The sequence below is a fragment of the Dermacentor andersoni genome, chromosome 11 (assembly GCF_023375885.2).
Source record: "Dermacentor andersoni chromosome 11, qqDerAnde1_hic_scaffold, whole genome shotgun sequence".
NCBI lineage: Eukaryota > Metazoa > Arthropoda > Arachnida > Ixodida > Ixodidae > Dermacentor > Dermacentor andersoni.
In genome coordinates this window covers 90322099-90339475 of record NC_092824.1, presented here as the reverse complement: position 1 = coordinate 90339475, position 17377 = coordinate 90322099, and the positions used below count along the sequence as shown (strand labels likewise).

General features: G+C 51.6%; 3 protein-coding genes across 4 annotated transcripts in view; 2 read left to right on the top strand and 1 right to left on the bottom strand.

Moving 5' to 3' along the window:
- LOC126517530 (probable peptidoglycan muropeptide transporter SLC46) overlaps positions 1-5150 on the top strand; it is a 31806-nt gene extending 26656 nt beyond the window's left edge. For both annotated transcript variants that reach the window (XM_072285292.1, XM_050167271.3), the window contains exon 7: positions 823-5150. In XM_072285292.1, the coding sequence (XP_072141393.1) occupies positions 823-907 (85 nt within the window). In that variant the 3' untranslated portion in view covers positions 908-5150. The remainder of the gene's footprint in view (positions 1-822) is intronic.
- A 3934-nt stretch (positions 5151-9084) lies between these two features.
- Positions 9085-13144, bottom strand: LOC126517528 (neprilysin-1-like). Its single transcript, XM_050167269.3, has 2 exons — positions 13046-13144; positions 9085-11779 (listed from the first exon to the last, which is right to left on the bottom strand). Exon 2 carries the CDS (start codon positions 11730-11732, stop codon positions 9255-9257), a length of 2478 nt encoding a protein of 825 aa, XP_050023226.1. The 5' UTR covers positions 11733-11779; positions 13046-13144; the 3' UTR covers positions 9085-9254.
- A 1781-nt stretch (positions 13145-14925) lies between these two features.
- The window catches only part of LOC126517529 (probable peptidoglycan muropeptide transporter SLC46), a 28154-nt gene continuing 25702 nt past the window's right edge, over positions 14926-17377 (top strand). The window contains exons 1-2 of the mRNA XM_050167270.3: positions 14926-15956; positions 16501-16729. Coding sequence (XP_050023227.1) covers positions 15634-15956; positions 16501-16729 — 552 coding nt within the window. The 5' untranslated portion in view covers positions 14926-15633. The remainder of the gene's footprint in view (positions 15957-16500; positions 16730-17377) is intronic.

Below are 17377 nucleotides of genomic sequence, written 5' to 3'. Positions count from 1 at the left end.
TATTTGTTATTTATTTACTATTATTTTTTGTGTAGGGACTACCATATTTGACGGCAGTGCGTCGCTATACGTCATATTTATCTGCCGATGGTCGGGCTGTCCTCACACCCCATTTCCCACGTCTTGCGCTTACAAAAAAAGTCTATCGACGTGGGGCCAGTTCCATTTCATACATGGCAAGGGCTATTGGAGACTCCGGCTTTGTCCTGCATCAAATGGACGGACAACAACGACGATGACGATGATGATAATGATGACATTGTTCTAATGCTAGCTGTATCGATGGTTAAAAAGACGGCTAAGCGGAAAGCGTCCATGTCGGCTCTCGTTCCAATTCTGACGAATCCGGCAAGAGCTTCGTAAAGACGGCTATCAACTCAGAAACGATGCAGGCAACCTCGCTGTCCGAACAAGATGGCGGCAGAGCAAGATGCTCAGAAGCTCGACGGGAAGATCGCCCGCACACATGGAAACGTTGCGCTTTTTGATGCTCATAATGCAAGCTACGTAGTGTTTTCCATAGGTTTGCATATGGAAAGTGTTAAAATACAGCGATAACATATGCTTGTATTTTTTTATCTCTTTCTCAAACGCGAGCAAAGCCGTCCTCTTAGCAGTCAAAGTAGACTGTCGTCGATGCTGGGCAGAATTGGAACCCACCCGATTATTATTATTATTATTATTATTATTATTATTATTATTGTTATTATTATTATTATTATTATTATTAATATAGAGACATTCGTGCCTTGCAGTGGAGCGGCAGCCAGGAGTGCTGCTAAGGTATATGTATGTATATACATATTCTTTTTTTTTTTTCAGCTACGTTGCGAGGGTGCATCGGGAAGGCGTCAAGTACGAAGACATGTCCAAACAGGAAGGGGTGCCGGTACCCATCAACGACTGAAGAGCTGGGCCGGCGCGACCGACTTATCGATCACGCCGAAAGCTGATATTGTAGCTGCGGCCACATGAAACGCATTTCTGACATATTTTTGGGAGTGTCGTCTTACAGCGTCCGCGCGTCCATTTTTTTTTTTACACCTCATGAGAACGGCGACGTTTTCCTCGGCCGAAGTGCGTATCGCGAGGTACTTTCTGTCGCTGGTGTGAACGCGTGGGGACAGTGTTAGGCCTAAATTACCGCGTATAGTCGTGGCCAAGCGCAAAGGGGACGACGACATAACTCCGAAAATATGTCGGAAACGCGTTACTTGTGGCTTCATCTTTATAGTTTATAGTAATAGAGCATTTTAGCATAGCGTTATTGTTATACCGTTCTTGTTGCCGCAATCCCCTGCCGCCGATTGCGCATGTGCGGGCATACCATGCATGCGAGGTGGAAAGCGGGGCGATAGTTACGCTATGCTAAAACGCTCTAATGACGCAGACGTCTCCTGCAGCGTTTGCGTGGATTCGCCAGTAACGTATCGAATCGCTGCGTCTGTTTGGATATGCGAGTTGGCTTCAGCGAATCCATGTAAACGCCTAACACGTACGTCGCATCGAAGGGGTTGGGGTTGTGGGGCTGGGGAGGGCAGGGTTAGTGAAAGGGTGCGTGCGATACTACTGGTGTAAGGGTGATTCGGACGCATTATACGACGCGCCGTCACCGTCGCGCGACACGCCACAAACTCGGAACGTCGCCGCGTCGTGTTGAACTGAGGAGTCGGCAAATGCGACGCATTAATGGTCGTGTGAGCACGGCTTCGCTTACGCGCTTGGCACACACCCAAGGGCGTCAATGCGCATGCGCGTGGCTGCCTCCCTCCGAGGTCTGTGCGCAGACGCCATAGCTACTCTATACGCCAGTCGCTCGAGGAGCGATTAAGCCCGCTTCCGACTCGTGCGCGATCGAGACGCTCATCGGTATAGTTTCGACTCTGAGCCACTGGACAGAAGCATATCAAGTAGAAGCACGACGCGCACATTAGCACCTGTATAGTAACGAATGTATGCGTAAAGTGTGGCCCACTGTTTCAGTGAACAAACAGTTATGATATGGGCGAGAGTTTCTGTCTATATGTCAAGGCTGAAAGCGACCGGCTTTGCAGCGGACGACTTGAGGTATACGTGGCGATGGTCCCTTCCTACGAGCCTGCTCGGCGCATTGGCAGCGCTTCCACCAGGGCCCGCAGTTGGGGAGCACCCGAAAACTTTGATCGGTGCTCTTGAGTGTTCTGATTAACAGTGGGCCACACGGTGTGTGTGTGTGTGTGTGTGTGTGTGTGTGTGTGTGTGTGTTTTATTACCTATACCTCTACGTGTCTGCTGGCTACGGTCCCGATGCGCTTGCATATGTCCCGTGCATGATATCCGGTGCAATCGTCAGTGCTTCTCCCACATCTCGACTGGTGTGACGCATAGCACCATTGTCGAACTACGCACAGTTACGATTAAGTACCGCCGTTTGTCTTTAATTTGACTTACAACGCGCGAAAGCTGTTTATGCATAGGCTTACTGTAAAACAAAATGGAATTGACGGCCAAATCGGTGTCGCTGGTGGCGCCGTCTTTCTTCTTTTCTTTTTTTGTGCAGCTGTGTGGGCCCTAATTGGCCGCTTTTCATACAATCTTTGCTAATGTGATCCAATGTTCCTAAGCTAGTCCAAAGCAGTGCAATGTGTTGTAGCTTATCCAAAGTTTCTAGAGCGGCGCCAGAGAAACGCACCTAAGGGAGGTTCAGCAATCGTGTCTAAAGGTAACCTGCACTCAGTCATTCTTTGCGACATCCCTTTAGCACTTCTATGCCATACCGCTGTTTACCGCGGGGCACCCCCAGGATTCATGGCAGCTGGGCGGAGAGATGTTTCACGGAAAAAGCCATGTGGCAAACAAGTGCGATGCCTCTCGAGCACAGAAGCGCAGACATTGTTACGCGCGGAGTATTAAAAAAAGACGATTGTGTTCATTTCTGCGCTGCACACGCTTGCGGAAGAGCCACATGCGTTACGGCAAAGCGTTTCCCAAGAGCTGCACTCTTTATAAAGGCCCACGATCTGTGCGTAGATCTCCGGTAGTCGTGTTCTTTCTGTCGCGCCAGATTAAAAAATAAAAAAATATCCGTCCATTTTTTACATACACGTGTGGGGTGGTATTTTCCATCGATCACATTGAAGAATACTTTGACCTCTGCGTGACGTAAGGCCCGCCGCGACTCGTCTCTGTAGCGACGGTAAACTATAGAACCGCACTAGACTCGGAAACTATAGACAGTAGACTTGAGTACTATACTAGATGGGAAAGGGACGCTGATTGAAGGCTTGCCTTTTGCTTTCGTCACGTCCGCTTCCGCAGGCTTAGTCAATCAATGTACACCCGCGATAGTAATCGATCGATAAGGTAACAGCAGCGCTCTGCCTGCCTGCCCATGATTTTCACATTTGCAACCAGTTGTAGGCAAAGTTGTGTGTAGCATTTGTGCTTGGAAGAAGCTGTGGAAGATTGTGTGAAATGATGTGGTGGAAGAGGCACACGCTTCAGTGTGTATGCACTCGTTGTACAGTTTTCGTCAAAAATACGAAGATACGAAGTAAAAAATACGAAGATAGTTCTGCGCGCAGAACACTTGGAAAGCCAGGAACTGCGCTTGAATTGCGCTTAAACTACACTTAAATTTTCGAGTTAGCTTCCCATGAGGTGGCAGATTTTGAGAGCATCCGCTTCGCAGCTAGTTACAAAGATCCGTCAATAAAACAAGTTCAATATGCGTTCGAGAGTAAGCGGTACACTAAATCAGGCAGCTCTTGGTAGTTCTCTCTGCGTGACAACGGCCGAATTGCGCTAAGATGCTGCGGAGTTCTTGACATAACATCAACGTCACGCACTGACGTGTAACTAAAAAAAAAAACCGGTTTGGTCTTAATTTTTTTCCCCCGATAATACACCTCATTCAGGTGCCTGGATGATTTTAAATTTCAGTTTTCAAGCACGCAAGTCTTTTCCAGCTTGGACCCTCCTGCGACCTGGAATAGTGTTCCACTATATCGCCCCTTTAAGTTGGCAAAATGAGAAGCAGGGTGGTGCTCTATGCCCGCAGCTTTTCATAGTCCCGCGACCTGCGCGATTTGGCCCGGGGATAGATCCGGTAGAGAGCGGGAAGTGGCCCGTGTATATTTGACGAAAACTGTCAGCCCCATGTGCAGAAAAGCTTCTTTAACGTACTTGCTGTATTACGTGCCATGCTGCTAACGTACACTTAATTTTTTATGGACACACGAAGAGCGTCTTTCAGTGGATGGTGCTTTCCGAAGGTCGTTGCTTGCATTTCACGATAGCCATATGACGGGGTGGGCTCTATCCATGTTTAGTTTTCGGACGTTGTGCGTTTTACTTTTGCTCGTCGGTGATTTACGCGGGCACAGACCTCTCACGTGTGCACTTCTGTAGAAAAATCTATGTTGCTTTTTATGCAGGCGATTAGAACATCGCAGCAGTTTTGTTTTTGCGCCTTTGCGTTCCAAGCGCGTTTAACGATGAATGGACGCAGCCCACGTGATGCTATAGTACAGACCGTGAAGGCGCGGTTTGGTCACACGAGCAGTTTGTTACTTTAACCAGCAAGAACTATGCTGGGCTTTATCGGTTAGTTCGTTTTTTGTCGACCGAGCTTTGAAAATACCTCATCGTCAGTACTACTGGTGTCATATTTATTTTGCGTTACTTCGAGTAGGAAGTAAGCTTTGATCAAACACAAGTTTTATTTTATCACCCGTTCGAGGAGAACGGGCTCGTCGGTTCGGAAAGCGGGCCGATTTCACAATGCAACTTGAACAGGACCTTGTGATTTCACAGATGTACACCCGTGATCAAAGGTATGCTGACCACAACGTCGCGTGAAAAACAGCATTTCTTTGTACCTGACGCTCGCACGGCCCAACACTGTCTATTGCAGTTGAGTTCGGACTGCGCTTCCCGATTCTAGGTTGGGGTTCGGCGGCAGAAGCCTCGGTCCGTATACCTTTGATCAAGGGTGTATCGCTAAGCAATCTACTCGTTGTGTTGAGATTATTCGCTCTCAACTTCTAACCACAAAATACGTAACCCTTAGGGAGCAACCATGCGTGCGATTCGGTTTTCAAGTGTTTCGCTGTCTAAACTGCTACCTATATCATTGGAACCACTCAATAAAGAAAGGTGAACACATTCGACACCGGTGTTGTGATGTTTGAAACGTGTTGCACAGTTCGGATGTTTCTAGCCTGTTCTTCAAGACGGGCTCCATACAGCCTTGCCAAGGGCGATGCCACCTTAGCCGAATTTTACGTATGTTTGTTACAGCATATTGGGGAGATTTAAGCGTGGCTGTGACCTACCAGCGGCAGACCTACGTATGACGAAATTCTGCGAGATGTATCCGGAAGGCACCGGTCCCAGTCGCTATATACGTGTGGTACAGTGATAAGCCACAGCATGTTGTTGTCGAGGTGGCCAACAGTGGCCAAACAATGGATGTACCTTGAGCCATCGTTTTTTGACAAGAGGAACTTGTCGCGGTCGGGGCTTGACCGAGGAAAAAGTCTCTCTCGTTGTTGGAACGTTGGCTCAAGCGACATCCATTGTTTGGCCACTGTTCGTCATCTCGTTTGCATCTTCCAGTGCACATCAATCTTGGTTAAAAACGTTCTTGTTTTGCGTGACTCCCGCCGCCGAAAAGGAGAGGCGATAGAAAAACCATTTCCCCCCTATTCTTATGCGGCTCTCGACACGTTCATATATATATATATATATATATATATATATATATATATATATATATATATATATATATATATATATATATATATATATATATATATATATATATATACTCTTACAAAAAGAGAATTTTGACGGCGCGTATTCAACTGCTGGCAATCGGCCAAGAAGACGCGTGACCGCACGTCGATTATGATGATGGTTTTCATACTATGGCACATGCCCTACTATGGTACATGGCCAAGAAGTGGGTGGTACATATCGTTCCAACGACAACTAGCTCCCTGTGATAATCGCCGAGTCTTGATGATGATTACGCTTTATATACTGTGCTACATATCCAGTACGGGTTAGTTTGCAAACAACGTTCTCGGTGCATTTAAGATAAATAAGAAGAAATGAAGAAATAGAAGCCTATATAAGATTTGTCACATTGTGTATAGCATGGGTACTCAAAAGGCTAAGCGCGCTTGACAAGTTTTCCTCGCGCCAAAGACGCAGGAACGGGCAAAATTTATGGCGTTTCGTTAACCGATTCACGAAAGCTTAATTCGCTTCACATCGATCGCTTCACATGTGTGTTGGATCCGCATAATTTTTTAAAGCTTAACTGACGACGTCGTGGCGTATGAGTTCAAACCCACATCAGTGTCTTGTTGTAGGGAGGTCGTAGAAAAACAAGAAAAAAAAAACAACAACTTGCAGAGCCTCATTGACTGCATGGACGCGTTACAAAAGTATACGCGTGTCTGAAAGCTACCGTACATAACGCCTATTGAAATAGCGCGTGGTTTTGCTGCAGCGTAATAGACACGTGCTTTCCCAAGTTTCGAAACTACTGTTGACACTTTTTTTTTTCATTTAGCGAAGGCCAGAGTATTCCTGAAATGAGACCTCCCACCTGGAGTAGAACCGGGGCTTACCCCGGGATACTGTTTCGTAAATAAACGTTTATTCCTCCTCCTTTCCTTAACAGTACCCTGTAATAAACAGGAAGGACATCTATCGTCGCGCATGCTGCTTGTGGTTTCGAGGTAGGTGCTTCAAGATTGTTTTGCCTTTTGATAGGCGTGGTCGACGATTTCTGCGTTAAATTAGGCTAAACGCTGACCTAAATGACTGGGGAGCAGCCACTGAAACTCTGGCTGTTGACGGCTTCTGAATTTAAACGGCTGGAAAATAATATTAGGGCTCATACGTTCAGAGAGAGAGTAAAACATGTTTATTAATAATATTTGAATGGCGAGAGCAGTGTGGGAGGAACCCTCAGTCCAGGGTCCCTAAGATGATTCCGGCGATGTTTCGAGCCCGTTGTATCACAGCTCGGAGGACCTCGGGAGGTCCGTCGCGGAGGTCATCGTCCCACAGCTCTTTGTTGCGTAGAGGGTAAAGGAGAGTTGGCAAGGGAGGAAAGAGGTTTGCAGTGCACTCAATCGTGACGTGGAAGATTGTGGGCCAGCTGCCACAGCCAGGGCAACGATCTGCATAACAGTGTGGGTAGAATTTATTGAGAGAGACAAGATTTGGAAAAGTTGCGGTTTGTAGCTGGCGTAATGTCACTGCTTCCTCACGCGAGAAGGACGGCGGTGGTGCGGCGTGGGTGCGACGACTGCGTGTATAATGACGGAGTATGTCTTTGTAACGGAGCAAGGGATCCCCCCACTCTGATCTAGTCGCCTCACCACGCCGACTCGCCCGGAGGGAAATTTCTCGGGCAACCGCATGTGCGCGTTCGTTGCCCGGCAGCGAGGTATGACCAGGGGTCCAGAGTAAGTGGATGCGGGGAGGTGTGGTTGGTGTATTTTGCGGGATCTGTTTGAGAATTTGGTGCGCCGCTCTCGGGATGCCATGTCCTGATAGGAACGCCCGGCATGCCTGTTGCGAGTCCGTCAATATATACACTTCCTCAGGAACACGGATGGCGTACCGAATTGCAAGAGCAACACCGAGAATTTCTCCGTAAGCGGCATTTATTCCGCGCATTGCAGCAGAGTCTCTCAGGGATTCGGTGCCATCCAAAACTACCGAGGTATAGCCCTCTTGAGTGCGTGATGTGTCCGTGTATAAAGTATGTGTTTCCGGGATGTTTGCAAGTATGCGGCCAATGTATCGTACACGGGCTTTGCGCCGCCCTTTGCCATGCTCGGGGTGCATATTCATACGTTTAAGGCTTGCTTTGCGGCCGCCACGGGTAGCAACTGTGCTATAGGGAAGTGCAGATTTGTCTAGTGCTATGAAGTTCGCAAAGGGACCGCTACTGCCACTGTTGCTAGATTTTAAAAAAAGTATTGCTGGACCTCTGAGGCTACCTCTAAATTTGACGGCGAGTCGGCTGCCAAAACAATACCACGCGTCACATACACAACCGGAATACTATAGATCACATCTGCAAATGGATGGATGGATGGATGCAAAACTTTAATAAGGTCCTGAGGTACGCGACTCAGCGCGCTGCGGGCCGCTCCCACGTTGGGACAGTCAGGCCTTGCCCGACCGTTCACTTTCATTCACTGAAATCATATTCACTTTCATTGTCATTTAAAGAAACTGCTGTCCGGAAAACAACGAAGAATTTAAGCTATCCGCAGCCTTCAATTACACCCGAATGTTCTTTTTAGTTTGTTTTTCGTGCCTGTGGAAAATAACCTGTGCAGAATTTGTGCAATAATTTTAATAGGAAGGCGCTCAAATTATCTACTCGCAACATTAACATATGCCTTAATCGCCGCATGGAACTCTCTTCGAGTTCCATGCTTCGCAGATAGAAAATGTCGGTTGGAAAGTAACCGGTCTGGTTGGCTACCCTACGCAAGATAGAGGAGAGTACAGAAAAATAATTGTCCGACGATTACGATACTTACTAATGCGAAACTTGAGCGCAGCTTTGTACGTGTTTTTATTTCGCATTATTTTGAGGCAGAGAATTTGAGACTAAAATCACTGCACCGACTGGCAGTGGGTCAGTGTCGTGAGCGCCTTCGCAGAGGCATGGGCAGTATGGGAACGCTGGCATGATGGACGACGAACGCGCAAACAGTGGCACGATCCCATTCGTGCGGTTACGCCGACGCCTACGCTCAACTCGGGAACGGGAGCTGCGCTCTAAAAGGAAGGATGGGAGGGAGGAGGGGCTTAACAATCGACACGGTCAGAAGTGCTAAGCCCAGCTACCAGATAGCTAGTTAGCATATTATACTCGCATCCGTTTTGCTGTACTCCTCGGTAAAGCATCTGGGTATAAAATGTTAATATAGCCAAACACTGGCTGCGATCGGTGCTATACGCGACAAGAGACAGCCTCCCTCGCGTCATTGTTTCCTTCACCGCTTCCACTCTCACCGGCAAGCTTTTATTTAAAAATAGCTGAGACTCTAGCTTTTCGTGCACACTTCTAGCCTCGCTGGCCTTCAATCGTTGGCATGCTTTCGATTTAAAAGAAGAGCAAACGACAATGAGACACCTGTGAAGGAACACTTCATTTGACTGCGGCGGCAGGTTGGTGACTCGGTGAGACCCGACCCTTTGTTCTCTGCGCGGGTCACCTTGGCTTGACCGGCCTACTTGCAGCGGTTGTGGTTTTTGCACGACCACAGCTTCCTGAACTTGGCCGAGTACTGGTACGGGATGTTGACGCGCTGCTTACTGGTCACCGTCGACGTGGGCTGCAGCGAGACGCCGTAGCTCCTGCATTTGCTCATGGCTGTGTACAGGTAGAAGAAGCGCTCGCGGTCGTAGCCAACCAGAGGGTTCACGCCGGAGGTGGACATGAGGACGAGCAGCAGCCTTTCACTCCAGAAGACCGAGATCTCGTCGGCGTAGGACAAGTGTAGCGCGCTGTCGCGTATGCCAGGCGTCAGGTACGGACCGTAGCGGGTCGCAGCGCATGCCTCGTAGCCGGTGTAGCTGGCCCGTGTCGTGTTGTCCCAGTAGTTGCTTAGCTCGAAGATGGGGGCCAAGGCGTACGCGAGCTTCCAGGTGGCCGCCACAGCGTGCAGGTAGACGGCGTCGCGGGTCCCGGGCAGTGTCGTGTTGAACAGCGCCATGGGGACGTACACAGTGTTCTCGGCGAACGAGTAGATGGGCATGGTGTCGAAAACCGAGCCCAGCCACTCCGGCTCAGTCAGGTACTTGTCCAGAGGTCGCGGTGACAACGCGGCAAGCATGCGTCGGCGCCACACATGCGAGTACATGTGGAAGACGTCGGCGTTCCGGTTGGGCAGGAGTCGCCGGTTGTAGGCCTCCAGCAGGGTGTCGTTGAGCATCCAGTGAGGCAGGAACGTCTTGAACTCCATCAGCATCAATATGCGCAAAAGCTTCTTCTTGTCCTCTGCAGAGAACTTCCAGGGAACGATGGCTCGGGTGAGCACAGTTCGCTTGATCATGCCGACGAAGCTGTCGATGTTCTGCCAGTACGAGGCTGGCTTGGTAGCGTAGAGGTCGTAGAGGTAGAAGAGTGGCAGTGCTTCTTCTGAGAGCCGGAGGCAGACCTCGGCCTTGAGCCAGACCATCTTGTCGATGCCGGTCAGCTGGTACATGCGGGCCCTCACGATGTTGTTGGGTATCTCGAAGATGAAAGGAGACAGGTGAACCAGCAGCCGGAAGCCGAGGTAGTTTAGCAGGTGCTCGGGTCCGAGGTAACGGAAGACGAAGTCTAGCGCCCTGGCCATGAGCGGGTTTCTGAGGAGAACCGTGGCGTTTTCCGAGACGTTGACCCTGTCCGGCATCAGCCTTCTGATGTACAGTTCCAGGACGCCCAGTTCGCCGAGCGTGGTCGTCACGTGCGAGAAGGTGCAGAAACGGCGCTCCGAAGCCCTCCTGGTGGCGTGGGCGAGGATGAGGGATACCAGCTGGATCTGCTCCTGGACCTTGTAGACGTCCCGAGATGTGTGCGCGAAGTAGAAGAACGACTCGGCGATGAGCTGCCTGTGCAGAACCAGGGCCCTGGCCTTCATCTCGAACCCGGAGAGGTCATCCTTCCGCAGCAGCAGAATTGGGTCTTCCACCTCAAACGTCCGGTCTTTGTGGCTGCCGAAGACTCGCACGCTCACGAGAGCCGCGAGACCCAGGTTGAGCGCCAGCCTAGAAGCGGTGACCAGCACGTTGGTGAAGGTTACGTCGTGGTGGAGCGGTTGGGTGTACGGCCAGCCACCCAGGCCGAACTCGGCGAGCTGCTTACGAGCCACGCCCAGGCTGCGTCGCTCTCGCGAGTCCGTCTTCATGCACTGCTCGAAGAGCACGTCGTTGGCCAGGTCGAACTCGAACGTGGAGCCGTTGGCCGCCGTTGGCTTCTCGGCCATCTCGGCCAGCGCTCGAGTCAGGAGCGTGTTGAGCACCCAGTCCACCTTCTCTTCGTCGTGCGCGCTGTAGCCGCCGTGCGACCGCGTCCAGACTCCGCAGGCGAACTCGTGGAAGTCGTCGCACGGCTTGACCGTGTGGTTGATCCAGCGCTGGACGGCCGCCGTCTCCTGGACGCAGTACTCGTACTGGTCGCACGGGAGCTCGGGCATGTGCGGCGCGGCGTCCAGCGGGTCCCCGCTTCGCGCCGCGAGCCTCAGGCACACGACGAGCACGACCAGGGCGATGCCGGCCGAGAGGAAGGACAGGGCGAAGCAGACGAGCTTGCCCCCGCCGCGTGGCGCCTGCGAGGTGCGGAAGTGCGACGAGCCGGCGCCCTCGAGCGAGCCGTAGCGCCAGAGAGACAGGCGTCGCTCCCGCAGCTTGCGGTCTATAGAGGCCGTCGGGTTCCACTGCAGGCTGCGCTTGAAGGACAGGCGGCCGGTGAAGATGGAGTTGCCGGCCGCCGAGCGGATCGCGGCGTCGCCGCCGTGATCCACCGAGAAGCGCGACCAGCCGCCGTAGGCCGCCGACACCGACGAGGTGGTGGACGACGAGGCCGGGCTGTGGCGGTGGCGGCCCCGGAGCGAAGCTTCCGAAGCAGCCGTGTCCAGGTTCTCGTAGGTGATCTCGGAGAAGAGCTGCTGCTTGGGAATCGGCTCCGGCGTGTCGCCGCGCTCCAAGCCATGGCTGCTGGACATTGGGCCCGCCGTTTTTGTCGCCTGAGGGGGCCCGCGGCGCACACCGCCTGTAAGGCGCGCGTGAAAGACACGTTAGCTTCTCCGACTTCAGCGCAACCCCATGTGACGAGTGGCCATAACACTCTGTCGCTCACGCCGTTATTCCCTCGCACAATGCGGACACCTGAGTTGGACCTAGTCATTGAAAAGGAGCCGTTCCGGCGACCGGTCTCCCAAGGTTGTATTCGTTGTAGGATTCCAAGGGTTGACTAAAACAAGAGCGTAAAATTTCGTGAATCATGGAGCCCTTTGTTAGAAGAGTATGCTTGCGTTGACCTTCAGTTGCACCAGATGTAATCCGATCAGCCTATTTTTGAGATGTTTTTTCGTTGTTCCTTTACTCTAGGTGCTGTTCTACATCGACACTGCCATCGAAGGAATCAAACGCGATCTTATAACACGACGCTCTTAAGTGACAGCAACATGTACGACATTTCTAACATATATCTGGAGCGGTAACATCGCGTATATTTGAAACCGCCAGGTGTCTAAGCTGTTATCAGGGCCGGACGCAACTGGGTTGCATTTCATCGTAGGTTAGAGTTACACAGAACACCACTCACACTGAGTGAAGACATAGGAAATGTAGATCCAACGCAGATGTTAAGAGTCTCTGTGAAGAGAAGCTTTCGTGAAGCGCTAAATTAAATGCTATAAAACGATATGCGATGCGTACAATTGTCTTTATTCTCGCCACCCCTCCTTTCCTGCGAGGCTCCTGAAAAACAGGCATTCCACGAGGTGCTGGACCTCTTTGGGGAATCGTTTGGTTCTTGGTGGCACCTACTGACGCCGTCGTCACGATCGGCCTCGCCATCCGCTCTCCCGCAACTCGCCAAACTCTGCGCGCGCTCAGTGGCTAGAAATCACGTGGTGCTTATCACGTGGTGAGGGACTGTTTCCCGTGACCCTTTTCTTTATATCCTTTACGACTGGGCTTCGAAATCTTCACGCGAAGCTCCCTTGCAGCCGTTTGCCTTCCTCCATGACCACTCCGCACTGATTACACTGCAGCATAGGAACCGCGCGACGGGCCACGGCGGAAAGGCAGGTCAGCAATTCGGTCTATGCGTTTGTCGATTTAGCCGCAACATACGTTCAACTGCGGGAAATCAAGGCTTAAGCGCTTGCAACAAACGGCAGCGCGTGACAACGAGCGTTTTAAGGCTTAGCGTCAAAGCGAGGTTCCCAGTTTCCCGGGGAAGCGCGCGGAACGGACAGAGGGAGCGCGACGTAGGGGCGAAGAGAATTTCCCGGCTGCGCCGAGGGCTCACGTTGCGGTCCTGGATCGGGAGCTCTGGAGCCGTGCCGGGGAGCGAGCGCGCTGGGCTCACTCGTCCGCTTCTTCTGCTTCTTCTGCCTCGCGCCTCGAGTCTCGCCTGCCTCGTCCTTCTTCTTCGTCTGCGCACGCCGTGATGACTGCACGCGCTTGCTACGTCAGCCAATCAGAAACCGTGGCCCTCCGTGCAGTCTTTGGCAAGCAGCAACACGCAACGTCATTGTAGACGTTTTTGGTACGTCATTTTCAATTTCAGGCGTGGGCAAAGGAGAATCTCGGAAGAGGCCCTCCAAATTATGCTCAAAAACCCTCCTAGGAGGGACATAACATTTGTTTGGGTTCCGGCCCATGAAGAAGTCCCAAGTAACGAAGCCGCTCACGAGCTCGCCCGATCACTCTGCCACCGGGCAACTCTAGAGCAGCCAGTTCCAGGGATCAAAGATAACACCATCACGTACAGGGAAATCGTAGATCATTACAAAGCCGAAAGCAGAATATTTACGCCTCCGCATCGGTCTCTCTCTCTCTAGAGGACGCTCGCATTTGGCGGCGCCTCCAGGGAAACAATTATACATCACCATATTGGATCTACTTAACTCAGACGAGGAAATATATAATGACGCCCTCTCCAAAATTTGTAAGGGAGAAAGGTACGCTAGACCATGTAATATGGGAGTGTGCTGGCTCCCTAGGGGCCAAGAAAAGAAATTTACAGTAGTGAAGCCTGGAAGGATTTGCTCCAGAGCGAGGTCAGTGAAGACGACCAGCGTCGAGCAATCCGCTTGGCCGTTGAGGCCGTGAAGACACCGTCCTCAACGCGCGGGGACGTGGCCATTTTGCGCATTGCAGTAATGACGCTGTCATTGTGGCCAAAACGTGCGTACCCCGGAGTATCTGTTTTCCTTACAAACTGTTTAGTAAAGGCAGAAAGAGATTGGTACACGCTGTTCCTATGTACTGGCGTGAAAGATGTGGGAAGTAAACTGCCGCCTCAGTCTCACCATGGGCGCGCTTCAAACACAATGACGTGTACTACTCGTAGGGTGCAGAATTATATATGGGCTCCTTCAAGCCAGCAGAGAAGGCGAACTATAATAGACGGCATGACATGGCTTCCAAGGTAACTCGTAACCGTTCTCGCGCAAGTGTCACGCGACCACTGTACAGGCTTTTGGCGCTATTGCTTCCGCTGTCCCTTAATGCAAAAGCTGGCGGCATGGGTCTGCTGGCGGCATGGGTCTGCATGGGTCGGTGTGGGGCGGCATGGGTCTGCATGGGTCTATCATTTTAGATCTTCACCTGACGCAAGGAGGCAGACTTTCTTTAGAAGCTTCGGACGACTTAACAAGACTGATGCGTTCTGCTCCGTCACCTGCGGTAGATTCGCGTAATCCGCTGCAGACCTGCCCAGATTCTCACCACGTACACACACACGAAAAAAGAAAGGACAGAAGATGCTGCGAAATGCTGAGCTCTACGGATGGACAAAGCTGACAAGCGCGATTTTGGCTCAAGCGCAAGTACTATAAGTAACTCATTCAGTGCGAGCAGGAAGTGGACCTGCAGTTTCTGCATAAATCCTCCGTTCTGTGCGCAGTGTCTGTGCGAACTAGAAACAATGCGATAAATGCGAACAGCCAACGAAAGTAGGAACAGCAAGTGGCATGTGTGTAGGGTAGCAAACTGCACGCCGTTATGACCAGATGGTGAAAGCTCAAATCCTTAAAAAAAAGTTTATAGCAAAATGCAGGAAGGACAACCTGAAGTCGGACAAATCTAGAAAGTAACTAGATACCCTGGTTGAAGTTGGCAAGAATGACAGGTGTGCAATGCTTCGACGAGGGTAGACAGTAGAGTCGAAGTAAATAAAACATAGTGATATTTTATTAGGTCGGACCTGTGAGCCCAGCCTATTCACAACTTGGAGTCCATTAGCAGAAGGTGTAAGGTGCTTTGCCTAGAGTGCTCCTGTTTTTCTTTTTTTCTTCTTTCCATATTTTTTTGACGTGCATTCAGATATGAACAAACAACTCAGTGGGAAGTTGGCCACCACTACGGCGCCGCCGAAAACAGCCTCGTTCTGGCTCGCGTTGGGCTTTAGCCGCACGAACGTCCACATGGCCATTTCCGAATGCCTATGTGACACAAGGAAGACACCGTGCAAGTTTCCTGAATCAGTAATTGGATCCTTCACAAAGCTGTCGATCGTATTTGAAATCGCTGTAATACCAACAGCGTCACAGCCGCGGACACACAAGGCCTTGTTATACAGTACTTTATTTTATTCATTACTGCCTTTTTGATATCTTTCCTTACATTGTTTTGTTCATTTATCATCTCACTATAGGTCCGTGGCCGATCCTCCAAAGTGGGTTTGTTCCAGTGAACGAGGAACCGTCACATCGTCATCAACATCCTCGTTCGGGCTCGCGCCGCTGCACGAGCAGAAGAAGCTCGCGAAGAAGGTTCAACCGCCGAAGCCACGCTCACGTAACATCGGGTAGTCCGGGTACCAGTCGTGCATCGAGGAGGCGTCGTCGGGTGCCCCAGATACGACTTCGCCTCCTCCTCTCTTCCCGTGGCATGTCGGGTCCCCGGAACGTCCTGCGAACCGTCCTCAGGGTAGCGTGCCAACCTTTCCGCTGGCTGCTGCGCCAACTGGCTGCCGCCGCCGGTTCCGAGGAGAACGAGGAGCAGGGCGCGAACGCCGCCGTCTCGTCGTCCTGCTGGTCTCTGTTGGGCGCCTGGCTCGGGGGTCGCAAGATGGAGGTGCTGCTGTTCGCGTACACCGCTGCGGCCACCATGCCGGCCGCGGCCATCACGGCCATCTTCCGGGAGCAGTCCTGCCGAAGCCTGTCGTTCGCCAAGGGCGTGTGCGAGAACCTCGCCAAGCACGAATATGAGCGGTGAGCGACGACTTGCACGTCAGCGCGTGCTGGCGGGCCATGAGTGGATAACTTTGATTGGGTGATGGTCTAGACGAGAAAACGTGTCCGCCACCATCATGAGTGCGCCCGCTAAATCGCTTATTGCTTGAGTGCGCCCGCTAAATCGCTTTATGCATATTGCTGCTATCGGAACGCGGCCACCGCGGTCGGAAACTGAGCCTCCGATCCTCTCTACTCGGAGTGTGTGTGTGTGTGTGTGTGTGTGCGTGTGTGTGTGTGTGTGTGTGTGTCTGTGTCTGTGTGTGTGTGTGTGTGTGCGTGTGTGCGTGCGTGCGTGCGTGCGTGCGTGTGTGTGTGTGTGTGTGTGTGTTTGTGTGTGTGTGTGTGTGTGTGTGCGTGTGTGTGTGTGCGTGCGTGCGTGTGTGTATGTGTATACGTGTTTTTGTGGCTGCGTGCGTCCCGTTCTTGATGCCCGCTTGACGCTGCCTGCCTCGCAAACGGTGCATGATATTCTCACATCATCGTTTGCCAGCACCGTGAAACCTGTATCGCGCGCTCGCAGCTACAAGGCGTACGTGGTCTCAAGCCGCTACCTGCTCCTGTCGGAAGGCGTGCTCACGATCACCTCCGCCGTGGTCGCCATCCTGGCGGGCCCGGTGTGCGACAAGTACGGACACCGGACGCTCGTGGGCTTCGCCATCGCCGGTGCCGCGGGCACCACTCTCTTGCGCGTCTTCATCGCCTTGGGAAGCGGCGACATGCTGGCTTACGTGTTTGCGGTCCTGCCCATGGTGAGAGCCGTTGCGCCGCTTGTCTTTCGAGAGCCAAAGTTTTACTCTGCGAACCCTCCGGGGATTTTCCGGACCGTGGGCTGCTGCTGGGTGCTGCTGCTGTCTTACCGAATAGCATTATGGTTACAAAAAAAAAGTGCTTACGTGCGTCGTGGTAGGATCAAGCCTCGGTGACCCGGCACAGCAGCCCAGTACTCTAATCATTAGGCCACAATTGCACGTATGCTACCATAGTGTCAACGTCACAATTGTCTCTTTGAGATGATCGGGTTGTGTAGCACTGGAGCACGAGAACACATGCGCGCGCACCCGAGTAGATGCGAAGGGGGCTGCGTTTCGGACAGCTTGTAACGTGGAAGGTGCGGTATTACCTTGCACTGACATTGCAGTAACACAGAAACCTAACGCAGATTTATATTATGGTTTATTATACTATGCATTCAAAACAAAGCTTCGCTGCATGTAGATTCCAACAAGGCGAAATTTATCTGCGCAATCTTGAGATGATCCGATAGCATTAAAAAAAAGCCCCATAAAGTACAAGCCACGTGTTCTTTTGTGTGTGAGCGCGCCGAAGGGAAGGGCTTCAGATTGATCATCGACCATGCCGTGCTTAATTCGTCGAATCATCCTCTTCTTCCTAGTTGA

Bases quoted from the DNA above. Each gene is read 5' to 3' on its own strand.
- LOC126517528 (XM_050167269.3), bottom strand. From the start codon at position 11,732: ATGTCCAGCAGCCATGGCTTGGAGCGCGGCGACACGCCGGAGCCGATT.